The sequence below is a fragment of the Lates calcarifer genome, linkage group LG21 (assembly GCF_001640805.2).
Source record: "Lates calcarifer isolate ASB-BC8 linkage group LG21, TLL_Latcal_v3, whole genome shotgun sequence".
NCBI classification, from domain to species: domain Eukaryota; kingdom Metazoa; phylum Chordata; class Actinopteri; family Centropomidae; genus Lates; species Lates calcarifer.
Genome location: NC_066853.1, coordinates 23560614 through 23577539, shown reverse-complemented (window position 1 = coordinate 23577539; position 16926 = coordinate 23560614). Strand labels below are relative to the sequence as shown.

Here is a 16926-nt window from a genome sequence, read left to right as displayed (position 1 = left end):
CAACTGGTACATTTCCTTAACTGAAAAAGAGAAAGGAAATACTAGCTTGTCAGGAAAATAAAGGAAATTGGCAAAGAAGTGCATTTACGTCAAAATGTCTCCTTTAACACTTAAATGACCTCCACCAGTGCACCCAGAGGACTGGTGATTGACAAAGTGACATGCATGAAAGTTTTCTCATTTAATCCAATCACATTATCACATTTACATTATAATCAATGACCAAAATCAACTGTATGACAATGTCTGTGACATTAAAAAAGGTTCTGTGTCACATATAGGGTCACACTTGGTGTTAAACCTGTCAGCTCTGCATTATTTATTGCAGTTACCATTTTGACCATCTTCATATAAGTGGAAGATTCCACACTGTGAAAACAGAGTATCTGTTTTCTAAGTCAAGAGATGTGATCAGCAACATACAGACTGATACCAATGCTCTTTAATCTATCTCTAGTTAAAAATGTGTTTACCTCATTGATTTAAACTGACTTTATTCATTAATTCATTTGAATTATATTGTGGGTTTGTCACAGATTTACAGACTTGCACTGTTAAAATTTTATGATAACACTGACAAACAAACAGTGTTTAATGTGGGGCATGCCTGGCCAATTCACAATCCATTTACAGTAATTAGGCCACTATTGCCGACACCAATCTAACGTATCACATCAGTTTGTCTAACCAAACCTGACTTGATTTCAACTGCACCTCCAAGAATATTTTTTTGTTTTCCCACTGGCATACTTCCTTTGAATGTTTTTGCTACTGTACCACCTCTATATAATGCAGTTTTTCTCAGAATAGCTAAAACTATTTAGACCATTTTTACATAAAAACCGCCACCCCACTGATTCAAGGGTCATTTCCTGATTCCAGTGTGGTAATCCTCCTTAGGTTATGGTCTTTGCAATAGTGACACATTTGGTATTTATAGCAGAAGCTTACATTATCTCTGCCACTGACACACACATACTCCCCCATTCCCTGACACACACACACACACACACACACAGAAGCAGCAGTGTAAAAAGCCTGAGTCATGATGAATCAGGGTGTTTTTTCTTTTTTCAGAGAAGAGGAAATCACGCTGCAGTAATGGTTGTAATCACCACTGTTACCATGACTTTCAACACACAAACAAAAGAGGACGAAAAGATAATGGATTTTAACTAAGTGAGGGTTCCCATGCTGCCAGATGAAATCTCTGGCTTAGAAAAACACTGAGTTACATCGACGATAGACTCATCCCCAGCGTGCTGGAACCTTAGGGCTTGGAGAACAGCAGCAATATAAGAGAGGATGTAGATTTAAGTATGTGTAATGTAAATTCCATCACTGTATGTGTAACTTTATCATTCAAATCTTACTTGTGAAAAACTAATTTAAGATGGGTTTAAAAAAAGAGGGGTGACAAACAGCACTTCAAAGGCTCATCCACAGACAGAAAGACTGTCAGACTGAGCGGGGCTAGCTGGGCGATGAAATGCTGAGTAAACACTCTCAGGGCTAAAATAGGGTCTCAGACTAACAACCTACACTGCCTTAGAGGCTTTACTCCTCTCACTGGTGAACACACTACTTTAAAACCTTTAGGTATTTGGGGAAATGCTTTGCCCTGAAGTACTGAGATGTGGTCGGAATCTTTAAACAACCATTGTGCCAGCGACGCACACCATCAACACCACACACGTTAGTCTGCAGAACTTATGAAAATGAGTAATGAGCACAAATCCTGGGTACAGTCTGCAGCATTGCAGAACTAACAAAGAGGGGTACTGCATAGGCCCTCATTTTTGCAGGAATCTGTATTTTAGGGGAGTTATGTGAGCTAATGCAAGACACCCCCACCCCACAACTAAATCATACACAGTCCAGTCATTCGAGCTGGTCTGACATGCAGCACCGTGGAGATCCAGCCACCAGCAACACCGCTGGTGAAACATGCTCATTCAACTGTTGCATAAGCCTCTGCATGCACTCGCATGACCTACTAAGGAGTAGAGGGGAGGAAAAGTTTGTTGAAGAAGTTGGCTGTCATGTCACCTACAGTATAGAGGGTGTAACCACTGTGAGTTTGTCACTGTGCAGCCATGATTTAGCCTAACTGTACCCAGTGCAACTTTGTTGTTAAATAAAGTGTTTACTGCTTTCCCAAATATTACCTATGCTGAAAGTTAAGCAAACTTTACTTCCTGGTGACATCAGTAAAAAAATACATGAGTCACTGGCTTTGGGAGTTCATGGCCTACTGTAGATTTCAAGATACTTTATAATGTCATAATACACAATGCACAAACTGTTTCCTCTGCCATTGCTAAAAGCTTATTGCGTCTCACTTATACTTTCAGTAACTCCTCTGTTATACATGGCTCACTGGCCTGCAGGCTGAAATAGCAATCTGTACCTGCCACAGAGCCACAGTGTTGGCTGTGGTAGTAACACAGTGACACAAAACACTCCAGTGGTGGCAGGCTTTACTTCACTCAGCTGGATCAATTTAACTGTAAATCTATAGCTGGAATTTAGGCTGCAGAAAAGGGGAAGTAGCATGTCTGTTAGGTAAAACAGAACAGTGTTTTGGTGAACCCTTTATAGGTGGAACCAATACATTTAGAGCAAATTAGGCCTATACAGAGTTTGATGACCTAAAGAGAGTTATGAACACTAGCTGATGGATTTCCACGGTGCCATAGTCTGGGTTAAATTCCAAAGACACTGAATAATACACTCCCATGATGCAAACACATAGCACCTGACATTAGACAATCCCTGTCTGGTAAATACCCACATCTTTTAAACTCAACACTCCCGCTTTATAATGGAAGATTTCGGCTACAAATTTAAAGTCTCAAACCTAACCTGAGAGAACCCTGACAACATCATCAGGGTTTTTATCTGTCTTTAAAATGATCCCTCCAGAGCCACAGAGGACATGGCACCACTGTTTTCACAGGTTGTCTACTACTCCTCATGACAAGTAATCTTCATATTTAAAACAAACAAACAAACACTAACACAAAGTCATAGCAGCTTAAAAACTAAACAACACTGAGTGACACAGATTTAACAGAACAAATAGTCAATACAATACTGCTCTTTACCACTGCAAATTGGTCTATACTTAAAACAAAACTGCTTTGCCATTATCATATTTCCAACCATTAAGTGTCAGTGACAAGCACTTAAACACAAATGTGGCTTCGGTCAGACATTTCAAGCTGAGAAGGATGCAAAGACAGTGAAAGTTTAGCTCCAGTGACACAGCATCACACCAGCACAGACTGTTCTTCCCCCATTCCTCTGGTTAAATAACATTCTGCCAAAACCCACACATGCCCAGACTCTAGCCTTTCGATTTTCACAACAGGAAGCTCAGTAGTGTCCTTATGTCAGGCAAACTGTGACAGCCTGGTTCTGACACATCATGCATTTATCCTGTGAGTGCTCTTACTGCTACTAGCTTCATTCATTCCCCGTGGCTAAAGCTTGTCTAAGACCACTGCATAGTATTGGACTGATGAGTGGTATACAAAGATTTTGTAGATAGACAAAGACATCGGACAAACATCTGTCCACATCAGCTCTGTTATCCAAGTGTCATGCATAAGACACAAGATCCATTTTGGACCCACAATCTCAGCTAAGGTCACATGTCTGCACTCCTCAACACCTGCCTCGTGCCAGCCGGAGCACACAGGGTGAAGTGATCATCAAAACGGTTTAAATGTGAACATACCAGGGATGCCGCCCCTAAATAAGCAGCCAGACACAATGTTAGCGTCGGAAGACAACTGCGACGTTCATTCCAGGCTTGGTATCCAGTGGTAACAGACCGGTATAGGTATAGTAAATCTGTAGGACACTTCTGCTGTGACACAGGGGCGTGTCTGCCAGTCTACTCAGGCACACAACGCACGACAAACACAGCTATTTGCATGGGATCATAGTACACACGCAAGTCTTGCCAAAAGACCTATAAATATGTGTGCAATACGTGATGCTGTATGTTGTGCTGTTAGCCATGTTGCTAACTTTCATAGGCCCAATCTGGATTTACCACGTGGTTTCTCCTGCTATTGGCGCGATGCACATCACAGCTGCCGGCTTCATGCCAGCCACACCTCAGCCGACATCAGCCTTGACAACCGTCTATTTCATGAAAGACACAAACCGTACCTAACAAACGATGTTTCAGGGAGTCAGCGACGAGGACAGACGTGTCGGCAGCCGTGACAATGAATGGGAATACTAACCTAGATAACTGTCAAGCTAAGGAGGTCGCTACTGGTTGTTAGCTCGTACGATCGTATTCAATATCTCAACATGCTACAGACATTCAGTCGCTAACTATGCTGGAAAGCTTTAGCTAACTAGTTATGAACACAGTAATAGCGCTGTCAACGGTGTCGTGACAAAGATGAGTACTGTAACTAGCCAGACTGAGTCAGCCACCTCCGTTTCACTTCGCAGCCAAACATCGCCCAGTTTAACAGCAACATCACCACTGCGACAGAATACGTTTACACTGCATTAAGATGCATTAAAAAGGGATGCTGGTTGTTGGGAGATGCTGATAGGAAATCTCATATTTGCCAACTTCTCGTGTGGCACAACTCCCATGGCGGCTAATGTGAGGGCACAGCTACCTGTCACCTCACTCAGCAAGGCCCTAATAAAGGTGCCACAGGCTTCAAGGTTCAAAACAACTGTTCTGTCAAATCAGTCTCCAATCACCCTGCGTATCCTCCACCAGCAGTCTCGTACTTCTTGCATGCATGTTACAGCTGCCACTAAATATTTGACAACATTTAGTGTCAGGTATTTTTGGTTGTCTGGATAACTGGAGGAATTGTGATCTTTTAACCACCTTTCCATACTTTACCGCCTAACGCAAATGGTTTCAGATTGCTGGCATCTAAATCTACATCATCATCACATGGTTTCAGGTATCAAGTTATCAGTATGCATGATATTCACAATCACAACTGTCAACAGACATATCTTTATATGAAGCCATGCTGGCACATGAGTACACAAGCTCCAAAACCTAATGTTAGGAGGCGGACAACAACCAAAAACACGACATCAACACAACCAGAGTGATTTAACCTACTGTTACCTATAAAGCCTTCTGTGTAGCTAGCTAGCAAGTAGTTGGGTAGCTAATAGCATACATTGCGCTAACCGGCAAAAGCATCAACACTGCGATGCGACAGTCTATTTGTCGCGTGTCATATACAACATATACAGAAATGATATAACGTGTTTCTAAACACAGAAGTAAGGACTCAACTTGGCTGTCTATACCAATGTTAACTTGCTAGCTGAACTAGCTAAAGTGAAGAAAGAACACCCACGTCGTCTTCGCATGGAATGCTAGCAACGAGCTAGCTAGCTAATCCCTGAAAACACAGCAGGAACACCAGTCAGCAGAAACCACCTAAGAAAGTCACCACAGATAAGTGCATCTCCACATTAAAGGTGAAACGTACAGCCGAATGCCCTTAGAGTGTCTCTATGTGGCAGCGACTTGACATTCATCTGAAAAAATAGGCGTTTTAATGAAGAATACAGCTTAGGACCGTAGCGTTACCTTTCTCTCCTTGAGTCCGCAGAGCCGGACGGACGGAAAATCTTCCCGGAAGCCGGTAGCAAGGTAATTCCGGCAAAATCCCATCACGTGAAACTTTCCCAGTAATCGTGTTCTCGGCTGGGAAATACTCTATTGTCGTATCTTTATTGTATTTGCTTGTGACTAATATGTTTGGACACGTTTTCATATTAACATATTATTTAAGACATGTAATCATTGTTCCTAAAATAAACCCAAGTTCCCATTTCCCATCATAGAAAACATCAGCATCAACTAGGTTCCAATCATTTATAACAATGACTCTTGTAATGAAATTATTATAGTACAGTTTCTGTTAGTGTATATTTAAAAATGGTCTGCATAGAGCAATTAGACAAGCATTGTCTTGTATTTTGGATTGGAGGTCCTCTATAGGCTGAAGCAATAACTAATCAGCCACTGTTTAGGAAACATGCATATAATGATCAAAGCAAAAATGATCAAGGCATTTGTTTCTTCCAGGGGATTATTTCTTCAGACAATTAACAGGCTCACTTACATAATCTACTATCTGGGAAACCTTAGTTTTAAATGTGGTTCATAGATATTCACAAAAAAACATTTAATGGACTGATTTCAAAAGCTAACATTTTGTGTCTAACAGCCACAAGCATAATTGCAGTTATGAGTATTAAATATCCACTGCAGGTTACAGCGCTGGTATATTCTATTAATTCACTTCTGCTAACAAGTATATTATGATCTCAAACACGCACAAAAATAAACCCCCTTCATTAGAAAAAAGCAAATAAAACATCACATTTAACTGTGAAACATAATGCACCACTGTTAAAATGATGCATCAATCTATTCTATTAATGGCATTCTCCAGGTCAAGAGTTACATACAGTTGATATAAATAAGCAATTCAAAACTACTGCTGCCATTACTCTCCTCTATAAATATATACATAAGTGTATATATTTGTATGTGTATTCTGTATCCAAGACTTTGCTTCTTCTTGTAGAAAACCTGCAACAAGCTGAAATTGAATGACCACTTCTGAGTTTGAGTAAATAATAACCAAGTTTCATGACATACTTTGAACCTAAATCAAAACAACACACAGCCATCACATTTCCACTATGTGGATGAGTTTTTATTTTTGATTCAACCTTGTACAGTACTCTAACAAACCCCGCCCAACCCCCAAACAAAAAAACATGGTGAAGAATACATACTTTTAAATGTTGTAATTACAAAAAAATGACTTAAGATGCAAGTAGTGGGGAAAAAAACTTATCTTTAGCACTGATATGGACTGAGCAGTTGTTATTTGTTTACTGATGGCTGAAACATACGGTAGGGTGGTGAACAGTCCCCACTTTTGAGGAGGCCCCCGATCAGTCAAACAGCTGATTCAGTACATGTGGGAGAGGTGGATCAGACTTAGAGTAATGAGGTAACCATCTATGAAGAGTGGATAAGGTCCCAGTTTAACCCTCTCTGTGTCATACCAGTCCAATTAACCAGACCCCAACCATCAATTTCTACTGAGTGCTGGAGCTGGGCCACAGATGACTAGAAGACAAAGCAAGGAAGAAGGACTGGCCTGCCTCACTGTTTTCAACTATTCAGTAAACAACAAAATATAGCAACTGCCAAGATCCATGGAGGGCTACCTTACAAACAGAGGGAGAAACCAGCCAGAATGTTTTTTTGGGTGCTGTCTAGGTTTCGTAGTTGGGGTTCTTGCGGAGGATAACAAAGCCCTCTAGGATAGGGGTAACAGGGAGGTACTCCTCTGTAGCCAGCTCAGCCCTCTCTCCATGGGCCAGCAACACTGGTGTGGTGTGAGTCTGGAAACCTGTGATGGCCTTTGGCTTGCCTGCCTGGCCCACGACATCCACAGCCTGGACACAGATCATACAAACAAATTCATTAGATGAAGAGATCTTTTCCTTTTTGAAAGTCTGTAAACTTCATTTTCATAAATGTTTACATTTTTTAGTCTTAACATTTCTCAGAGTAATTATCCTTGACTTTACCTGTCCAACTCTGACAGACACAGGCAGTGGTCGGAGCTCCTCATCAAACGTGACCAGCATACGTGGCTGCATGGCTGCTACCAGGCCGTACAGAATATAGTGAGATTTTCCCAGGATTACTGTAATGCACACAATGAACACCAGGGGGAATATTAACACAGGAAAATCACTAACGAATACTACCTTCAAATTGTATAACCATAATGGACAATGTTAAGTGTGCGGAAACAGAGAGCTGAGGCAAGCAGGAGGAAAATAAACTGACTGTTCTTGACATCGAGGAAGGAAACGAGCACGGTGAGCAGTCCAGCGACGGCAACCTGGCTCATCAGCTGCCTGTCGCTATGGTAGGGACAGAGTGTCAGTGTGCCTTTGCCCAAATGAGTCAGACCCTGTGGAGGCACAAACAGCAGAGAGTCAATAGTCACTCAAACACACTGTCTGGTACAGAGTGCCTTTTGTGTAGCCACCCACCTGAGCCAGCCGGACCATGAAGAGATTGTTAGGGTCTTTGGCGTGATACTGTGCCAGCTGCCGCAGCATGGCGGCCAGACGGGCGTTATTTGTGCCTGAGGAAATGGAAAAAATGAGGAGCCTGTTAAACGTGTTAAGGAAGTTGACACTTGAGGCTCTCCCAGAGGAGGCGGCACTGTGCATCACTGAAAATGGCAAGTATGTAAAATACACCTTCAATATTCAGTGCTCAGTGGGGTCAGCTGTTAATGTAAGGAATAAATACATTTTTATGAGGACAGATACTTTTTGTAAAGTTTTCAATTTGTTGAGTTTCAAAGCTTGAGCATAATAAGCCACTATGTAAAATAAGTAACAATAGTGAACTGGAAACACTCACAGTAACTGTAACATAATCAAACCCACTTTAAGCGCATTTTATATATGTTATTTCATTACTGAATGGTATAGGTTTTACATGTTCCATTATTGTAACACATAACAAAAATTAGCAATTTATTTGTATTAAAAAATAGGCTATGGCTTATGAAAGCCCTCAGGTTAAACATTTCGAGACATGAATTCATACAGGGTTTGATATTGTGGCAGCCATTACAACACAGTTAACATTATTCCATGTAATAGCCAGAATCCTACGTACCACTGCCCACCATGCCCATGGCAAAGATGGAGTTGTGAGAGACCTCGGGGTCAGCGTCATGGGAAAACTTGCTGAGGGTGTCCAAGATATTGAGACGAGGGTTAGACACGGATATGAGAGCCAGGGCGAGGGGCACTGCTCGCCTCAGGGTGGGCTCACCATAGCGCAGCTGATGGAATAAATACAGAGAAAATAAAGAGTGTTAACTCATCGCTGAGATGCAAATGTGGCTTTAATTATTTTTTATTACCCACTTATGCTGTCACACCCCAGTATACATAGCTGACAGATGACAGAAAGGAATTCTCAAGCTATGTTCCTAGTCTGATTTCATTAAGAACTTTAGGTTGAGTAAAAACAGAGCAATAAATGACAGATCACAACAGAGAAAACTGTAGGGAGAGGATCAAACGAGGGATGATGCAATGAGGATCAAAAGACAAAAAGGGTGCGATAGGGTGTGAAAATATGAAAGCACAGTTTTGTCGAGATAGCCAGGCAAAAAGGCCTCTCCTCCTCAAACAGAAATAGTAGAAGGAACAACATGAAGTAGATCAAAGCAATAGGAAAGGTTTAGAGGATATGATATGGGGGAACAATAATGCATTTAGTTAAGGTAAATAATAATAATAATAATAAAAAAATAATAATAGAAAACTGACAGTAAGCAGTGATACTGACCAGATGTCCAAATGTTCGCAGTGCCATTTCAGAGCCGATCTCCTCCCCCATGGCAATCAAGGCAATACCAAGGACGGCTACACCCTGATAGGAAATCATAAATAAACTGTTATCTCCTTTTTACAAATAGGAAACATCCACACATCTAAAATATAGCTGATAAAGGAACAACTAAATGCCATGTAATGTAGGTAAATAAGTGATCCGTGTGGATAATTGTGGTAATAAATTAGTCCTTACCTGGTGGGAGCCCATGTCAGCAGCGGTATCCTTTTTGTCTTTGTCTTTCTTGTCCTTCTTGTCCTTGTCCTCCTCTTTTTCTTTCTCCTTGGCTTCATAGTGCTCACTGCAGATATGGAGAAGCTGCTGCACCTTCAGCACATTACCAGAACCTGAGATGGAGGGGAAAACAAATTATTAGAGTGAGTTATGGCAGCCCTGGAAAATCAGTAGATATAGGTCTGTATATGGTTGACCTATAAGGAAGTGAATCTGCATGTGTGCAAATAACTAAATCACTATAAAGTACTGAGAGACTGACCTGCATATGCACAGATATCGACTAGTGTGTTGGCAAAGCTGCGGAAAGGTTCAGGCACAACCTGTAGGGCTGCCAGGGTTGTCTCAATTGCTTCTCCTTTACCTAGGGACAGTGCATGACACAAATACAACAGATAGAGAAACATTAAGGTAAAGGGGAAAAGATGCAGTAGTAGTGGGACTAACCTCTACAACAGATTTTAACCTACACAAACTGATTCAGAAAAAGCAGTCACATCATCTATTAGTGTATTTTTTCTTCTGTGGCCCCTAAGCCAATACAGCTCACAGTTCTGAACAATCTGAAGGTATTTAATACAGTTATGTTGAAGCCTGTGGCTCCCTTTACCTACCCAGGTGGTTGAGACCCAGGCCTAGAGGCAGCCAGCGGGCATATGTGTCCTTCAGCTCCTGTTCGTTCTTCTCCATGATGGTCTGGACAATGGTGGAGGTCACGTCGCCATTACATGACCCTACTGCGATCATACCGCATGCCAGTGCTGTCACTCCAACCACCTGGATATTAAACAAACACACCTGAATGTTGCTAAACTGAACATATACAGAATGAGAAGAGTCCTTAACACAAAACACATATTCATACCTCCATGCTGGATTTGGAGTCTCCCATGACTGGGAGAAGCAGTGAAAGGACATCCTCCCTGTTGGAGCCAGCATAGGCCAGGCCCAGTCTGAAAAACACACACAAGTCACAATCTGCCATCATAAGATAATACTCTACTGATGCCCAGAGAAGAGACTCAAGTTTTAACAACAGGACAACAAACGGACTAGAGAGATACATACAGATAAGTAGCGAAAACTTAACAAAAAATAGAATTTAAAAGCTATATGCAGCACTAAAATGGCCTTGTATAATTTAGAAGAGAAGAAGAAAATTGTACTGACCCAAAGATGGCTCCTATCCTCATGACATTGCTGTTGTGGAGGACATAGTCAGAAAGCAAGGCAAGAGCTGGGTCACATTCGTTCCTTACACCCGAGTTTACAATGCCACAGGCTAGGAGGGCACCAGACTGCACAGAGGGAGACACCATGAGTGCTTCATTTTTATTGGTAATAAGCCTGAGAATAACTTTTGTTGTTCAGAAAGTGAAATTCACAGGTAAATAAAGACACAGTTGTAATCCAGTCAATTCAATGAATTCGGCTGACTGAAGGCATATAGAGTAGCTCATTAAAAACTGACAACATATTAAAATCAGAGGTGCAGAACAATTAATAGAGTTGAAATGGGACACTGATTATTTTAACAGCTCAGCGTAAAAAGATTGTGCTGTTCCCACCATATCATTATCTGAATTCTGAAAGTTTCCTGTACTTCCTGGCCTAATGTTTACCTTGATGTAGTCCTCAGAAGAGTAGAGGTATTTGTCAATCTGGGTCAGACCACCATCCACATCCCACAGGAGGATCATACCCAGAGAGGCTGCAGCGCTCAACATGCCTGAAGACATTTATATTATTGTTGGTCACGGACAACAAAAATCACCATGAATATTCACGTGTCAGTATAGCAGATAATTCAAGAAAGTGAAGTCCAGTTTAGTTATATGGCTAGAAGGCCTTCTACTACAACTGCTACTGTATTTGTGTGCGTTTTCTTTTACCATGGTCCTTGTTCTTGTATAGCCACTTGTTGCCATCATCTGTGAGCAGCTTGTCCTGTCCAAAAGCTGCATTGACAAAGCCGTTCACAAAGGAGGACGCCAGGTTCATACGAGCAGAGTCCACCTGGGAGCCACTGCCTCCAAACCCTGTCACATACAGCATAAGGGTCATTCAAGATGGCTAAATTGTACATTTTCACCATTAATGTTCAAAAATAACTTTCAGTTCACTTCACAGTGGTTACTAAACCACATAACGTTCACACGTAGCATTCTATCTAACCACATGGACTCACTGTTGTTTTCCAGGTGTGTTTTGTAGATATCATCTGGGACTTTGGGTTCCATGATGTCCAACTGGGGAAGACAAGATGAGTGTGCCATTAATAAGAAGGTGAAATGTGTTGAGTCATATTGAGAAACTAAAAGCTATTAGAAAGTAATGAGCTGATATTCTAATCCCAAACTTGCTGCTGTGAATCGTGCATTATCATCCTTTCAGTTATCCCTCTAAAATTTCCTTTCCCCATTTCAAGTTGCGATCAACCTTTCATTCATTATACCGCTTATCTCCCCCACATACTATTTATCTAAATCTTCCTTCCTGAAAATATCCCCAAAACTCTTTTTTCACAACTATCCAACACACAATGCACTCTTGCTTTTCAGCTCATTCTAATTTTAATCCTTGGCACCTGTAAATCCCTTATGCTCTGTCTTCTTTTTTTTTTTTAACAAAAGAACACTATGCCAGTTTTCCTTGACCATATGGATATAACACTGATATGTTGGATTGTATGATTGCCAATACTGACCTTAATAACACACACACAGGTGTTTTGTCAGTGTTATTAAAGAAGTCAGTGTTTCTACTGTTTGTTAGAGTCATTTGGTCACAAAGGGAATCTGATGAAGTCTTCTTTGCCAGCCCTCTGACTTCATGTTACCTTACATCATAATGACTCCAAGGAGCTCCACAAAGTGATATTTACAGATTTTTAATTTGGGAAAAGGAAAGCACTGAGCACAGTACTCAATATCAGAGGATATCCTGACGTAAGGCACAGGAATCAGTACTGGGAGAGAAAAAGTTAAATCGATGCATCCCTTTATCACATACAGTGCAATTATTATGACAACCACATCTGCTTTTCTATGTAAAAATTAAGTATAAGTTCCCTCTTACTTTCAATTACAATACTGCTGATCAATAACAACGATACTTTGTATATCTTATATAAGTTAGCATTCTATGGCATTCTATGCCTGCAGTTGTTTCACTGTACAGGCGTTCCAGGACCATTCACTTGACTTATGCCATATTTGCTAAGTTGCCCACTGAATGTCAACTCCTTGCTCAGTGTCTAAATTTAGATGTTCATTTTTCCTCTATGCTTTTAGTGACAGCTTTTCTTTTTGTTAACAGTCTGATATTTCAGACCCGTGATATGCAGCCCTAGATGTGACTCATCAGCACAAACATGTATCCAGCTTCAAGTGTCTATAAATAAATATCCGGCGCATTTTGAAAACTCTGTAAGAGTATTTTTAAGGGCCTGATAAAGAACTTTCAATTCTAGAAAATTCATCATATTTACTATGACTGTGGAATTAATGTCTTTACAAGTGCACAATTAAAAGCTTAGTGAGTGAAACTTAAAATACACAAACAAACACAGCACAGGTGAAATGTAACATAGTACAATGTTTTTTTTTTTTTGTTTGTTTTTTTTTCAACCAAACCTCAGTGCATTTCTTCCCCTCCTCTGTCCTACCTCTCTGGCCAGGGCCAAGAAGTTGCTGTTGAGCTGCACATTAGACATGATCTCTGTCAGGTCCTCATAGTCCTCTACGTCCTCATTAAGCTCCAGGAACATGCCATGGCGACCCAGCATGAAGGCCATCTGCTTCTGGATGACACTGTAAGGGACAAAAAATGCAGGAGGTTTGTCTTTCATATACACCATGCACACGACACACTGAGACTCAGAATCTAAAAAACAGTTGAAGTACTGTCTAAAATTACATAAAATGTGAAATGGGATAGCACAGTGTTAATGTAAGCAATATCCATTTATAGCCTTTAATATTGCTCATCCACCTTTTATCATTATCATAACCACCATTATCCTTACATGTCTTTGCAGGATGTGAAGATGTTTTCTACCAGCTCCACATCATTGAGCATTAGGGCCAGTCGCAGGGCCTCTGGATAGCGGCTGAACTTGCGGAAGATGTTCAGGGCACATCTGAGCAGTGCTGAGTTTTCCGGCTCAGGAACATAACTCACACAACTAGAGGAATGATGAAGAAAATTAAGAGATGAAATTACTATATTTCACTGAAAAATTCAAGTTGTTTTATTCATATGCTTAAAAACTGGGTTATATTCTCAGAGCACTGTAAAACCTGGATGTACCTGGTGAGGTAAAGGCAGACTTTGCCATATGCGTTTTCATCAATATAGTCCTCCAGCATGTCCAGCCTCTCAATCTCCATTAGCAAGTCGCAGGCCTCGTGCTCAGCATTGTGGGCCATGTTGTAGGGCACAATCTCCTTGACTAGTTTCAGCAGCGTCTCCTGCTGTGTCTTATCATTCTCCTCCACCTCCTGCCACTCTTTAGCCACTTCTCCAGCCAGGTGCCTGACAGATGAAGAAAAAATATTTGTCACAGAGAAATTAAGCAAACAAAAAATGCTACAAACATTTCTTCACCACCACTCCCAGCTTTCTTATATAGTGTGTGACACACTGAACCACAGCACTGAAAAAATAAAGCATCAAAGAGTTGTATTTTCTCTAAGTTACAGCTTCTTCAATAATCAGTGGACTTCTACATATACTGTTGGTAGTTAGTTGTCTTACCTTACATATTCATGTCCCCATGAGGCCAGCTCTTCCTGTGAGCCCACCAGACGGTACTTCAGACACTCCCTCTCACCGCTCATTGTCATGGCCAGTACTGACACCACATCAGCACAGAAACGCTGCAAATACAAGCAGCCATCATTCATTTGTGGATTGCTTTCAGTGTCAGTGTTCTGAAAAGTGAGATAACTTAACCATTTATAATGATACTTTTGCCAAATCATGATGCCATTTCTGGGATTAGACATTTGCCTTAGATGCACAGTTTTAAATTAATTCTAATGTTGGGTTTTCATCAAATTCCACACAAACATGTAACAATATCATTTTTTTTTTATTCTGGAGAAAAAACTTAGCACTTCCATTTCTTGTCGGAGGAAAAAAGAGCTTGCTGTAGTTTCAATCCCATGCACTTGTGTGGAGACTGTACCATTTTTTTCCATGTGATCCTACTGAAAAGTCTTAAAGTGCTCTATTTTCTGGCAGTAGTAGAACTTTACCTTGTTCTCTCCAGGGGCCATGCCTTCATAGATCTCTTTGAGCTTGCCATAGTGTGGGCGCAGGAATTTCAGGGGTTTGGGTACTGAGGTCATGGAGGTGGTCGAAGAGCGAATTTGTCTGCGCAGTTCTTCCAATGCAGGACGGTACAGCGCTGTGTTCTTCTCCTGCCAAAGTGTAGAAAATTGTGAAGGTTTTTGCCTTTTACACCCTGACACGTGGATGGAAAAAAATCTAATTTTCTACTCACACTCAGTCTCTCCACCATCATCTCCAGGTCCTCTTGTAACTGCTTATCTTCCTCTGACTTAAGTAGTGAAAGAAGAGAATAACATTACAAAAGATCTAAACACAACACACAAAACAAAAAAATTAAAGCAATGATTCATCTGTCACTATTACGTCAGGCATCAAAAGGGAGGGGGTTTTTAGTTGATATGCTGTTGGTAGGGAAAGTGTTTCTTTTCTTGTAGTACCTTGCTGAAAGTATGCATCAGCACGTCACAGTGCCAACTACCTGAGTATTGCTGCTGTAGGACAATATGCACTGTTGTTTTGGATACCCTAAGCACCCACAGGGACAAATAATAATGAAAAAATAACTTGGGGACTTAATGACCTTGTAGTTACATGAGGTTAGGGTTAGGGGCAAGCACCTGTGCCATCTGGCGTCAGCAATTAGGAGGAGAACTTGCCATCAGCCACCACTAATGAATGCAGTTTAACTTTGACAGTAAACGATTTCTGTGGTACAATTACACTTTTAATGTGGCTGTCCAACTGAACACCGAATGCCTGGCTGGTACAGTTAGAGCCAACGAAGCCTATGACTGATAATATTAATTTCAATCCAATGTAATGACAACAATTCTACGTTTCCATGTTTGCATCAAGGTCTACATGACGCTTACCGTTAGCTAAGTCCTGAAGACGGCTACATGTTAAAGTGTCAAATCAGTCTGTTGTTACAATTAACGATAAGTTAATTGTTATTGTGTGGTCTAGACGTTTATTTTACTCCACGTTAGCTGCTGTGTCATACAGTGCGTCGGCAGTTGCTAATCCTAGCTAGCACGATACGCTTGCACTTCACGGTGCAAAGCTAACACGGATGACAGCAAAGACAGCGGCGATAACAGGCAAGCTAACGTTAGCTTACCGGCTGAGTTAGGCTAGGCTAAAGTGAGCTAACGGGGTGAGTTTATCTGCAGGTTTTAAAGGACCATAATACATAAATAAGTGGGAGCGGCGACATTTCATAGGAGAAACAATCACAAAGTAAATGAAAGTTCATTTGTAGCCTATCTTAAAACGTACTGACTTCGGCCTGTTCAACCATGTTGTCAAAGCGGCAGTGACTAAGGCAAAATAACACTGCTGGCTCCAGTGACGTTACTTAGCACAGATTTGAATGAGAAAAATGCCCCCACTTACCAGTTCTTGCTCCTCTTTTTTGTCCTTATCTTTATCCTTGGGCTGCTGGCCCTTTTCCTTGTCCTTAGCCTTCTCATCAGTCTTTTCGGGATGCTTATTCTCTTTCTGTTTTGCCTCCTCCATAGTTGCGGTTCTATGAACGATAAGCTAACAAACGGAACTGAGGAGGACTGGTAAGGGACCACTTCTTCTTCTCGAGTACGGAAAATGTGTTGTATATTTTCTTTACCGCCCCTGCTGTTGGTAAAATGCTATGATTGTTTGTGTGTACTTCAAGAGCTTCAGCGGGGACAGTTAGTTGACCGACCCCAGGTGACCTGTGATTTCCTACAGTTTGGCACATTACCAGTTTTCACATAGTCGATACATTTAACACGAATCACTTGTTTTAGTCATTTAGTCTATTTTAACAACATAGAGTAGTGTCACATTTAACAAAACATTCAACGAAAGTTGTGTCTTTGAGTAGATTTCTAAGTATTTTGAGGTAATACACAGCTATAATAAAAAAATACATACTATTTTTTGCTTTA

At 41.0% G+C, this 16926-nt stretch overlaps 2 protein-coding genes across 6 annotated transcripts in view; both read right to left on the bottom strand.

The window, feature by feature from the left end:
- The window catches only part of LOC108888194 (eukaryotic translation initiation factor 4 gamma 1), a 36897-nt gene extending 31250 nt beyond the window's left edge, over positions 1–5647 (bottom strand). For all 5 annotated transcript variants that reach the window (XM_018684070.2, XM_018684071.2, XM_018684072.2 and 2 more), the window contains exon 1: positions 5600–5647. The gene's annotated coding sequence lies outside the window, so the exon portion shown is untranslated. The remainder of the gene's footprint in view (positions 1–5599) is intronic.
- A 1063-nt stretch (positions 5648–6710) lies between these two features.
- psmd2 (proteasome 26S subunit ubiquitin receptor, non-ATPase 2) lies at positions 6711–16585 on the bottom strand. Its single transcript, XM_018684078.2, has 21 exons — positions 16394–16585; positions 15210–15266; positions 14962–15126; positions 14459–14580; positions 14012–14236; positions 13728–13886; positions 13368–13512; positions 11889–11949; positions 11593–11739; positions 11323–11429; positions 10871–10998; positions 10566–10653; positions 10315–10477; positions 9963–10064; positions 9662–9813; positions 9422–9505; positions 8741–8909; positions 8101–8195; positions 7892–8018; positions 7627–7745; positions 6711–7491 (listed from the first exon to the last, which is right to left on the bottom strand). Exons 1-21 carry the CDS (start codon positions 16514–16516, stop codon positions 7309–7311), a joined length of 2721 nt encoding a protein of 906 aa, XP_018539594.1. The 5' UTR covers positions 16517–16585; the 3' UTR covers positions 6711–7308.
- Between the last annotated feature and the right edge of the window lie 341 nt (positions 16586–16926).

Coding starts and splice junctions, on each gene's coding strand:
- psmd2 (XM_018684078.2), bottom strand. CDS start 16,516: ATGGAGGAGGCAAAACAGAAAGAGAATAAGCATCCCGAAAAGACTGAT. Junction 9,814..9,962: donor CGATATCTGTGCATATGCAG/GTCAGTCTCTCA, acceptor CCTCCATCTCAG/GTTCTGGTAATGTGCTGAAG. Junction 8,019..8,100: donor TCATGGTCCGGCTGGCTCAG/GTGGGTGGCTAC, acceptor GTGCCTCCACAG/GGTCTGACTCATTTGGGCAA.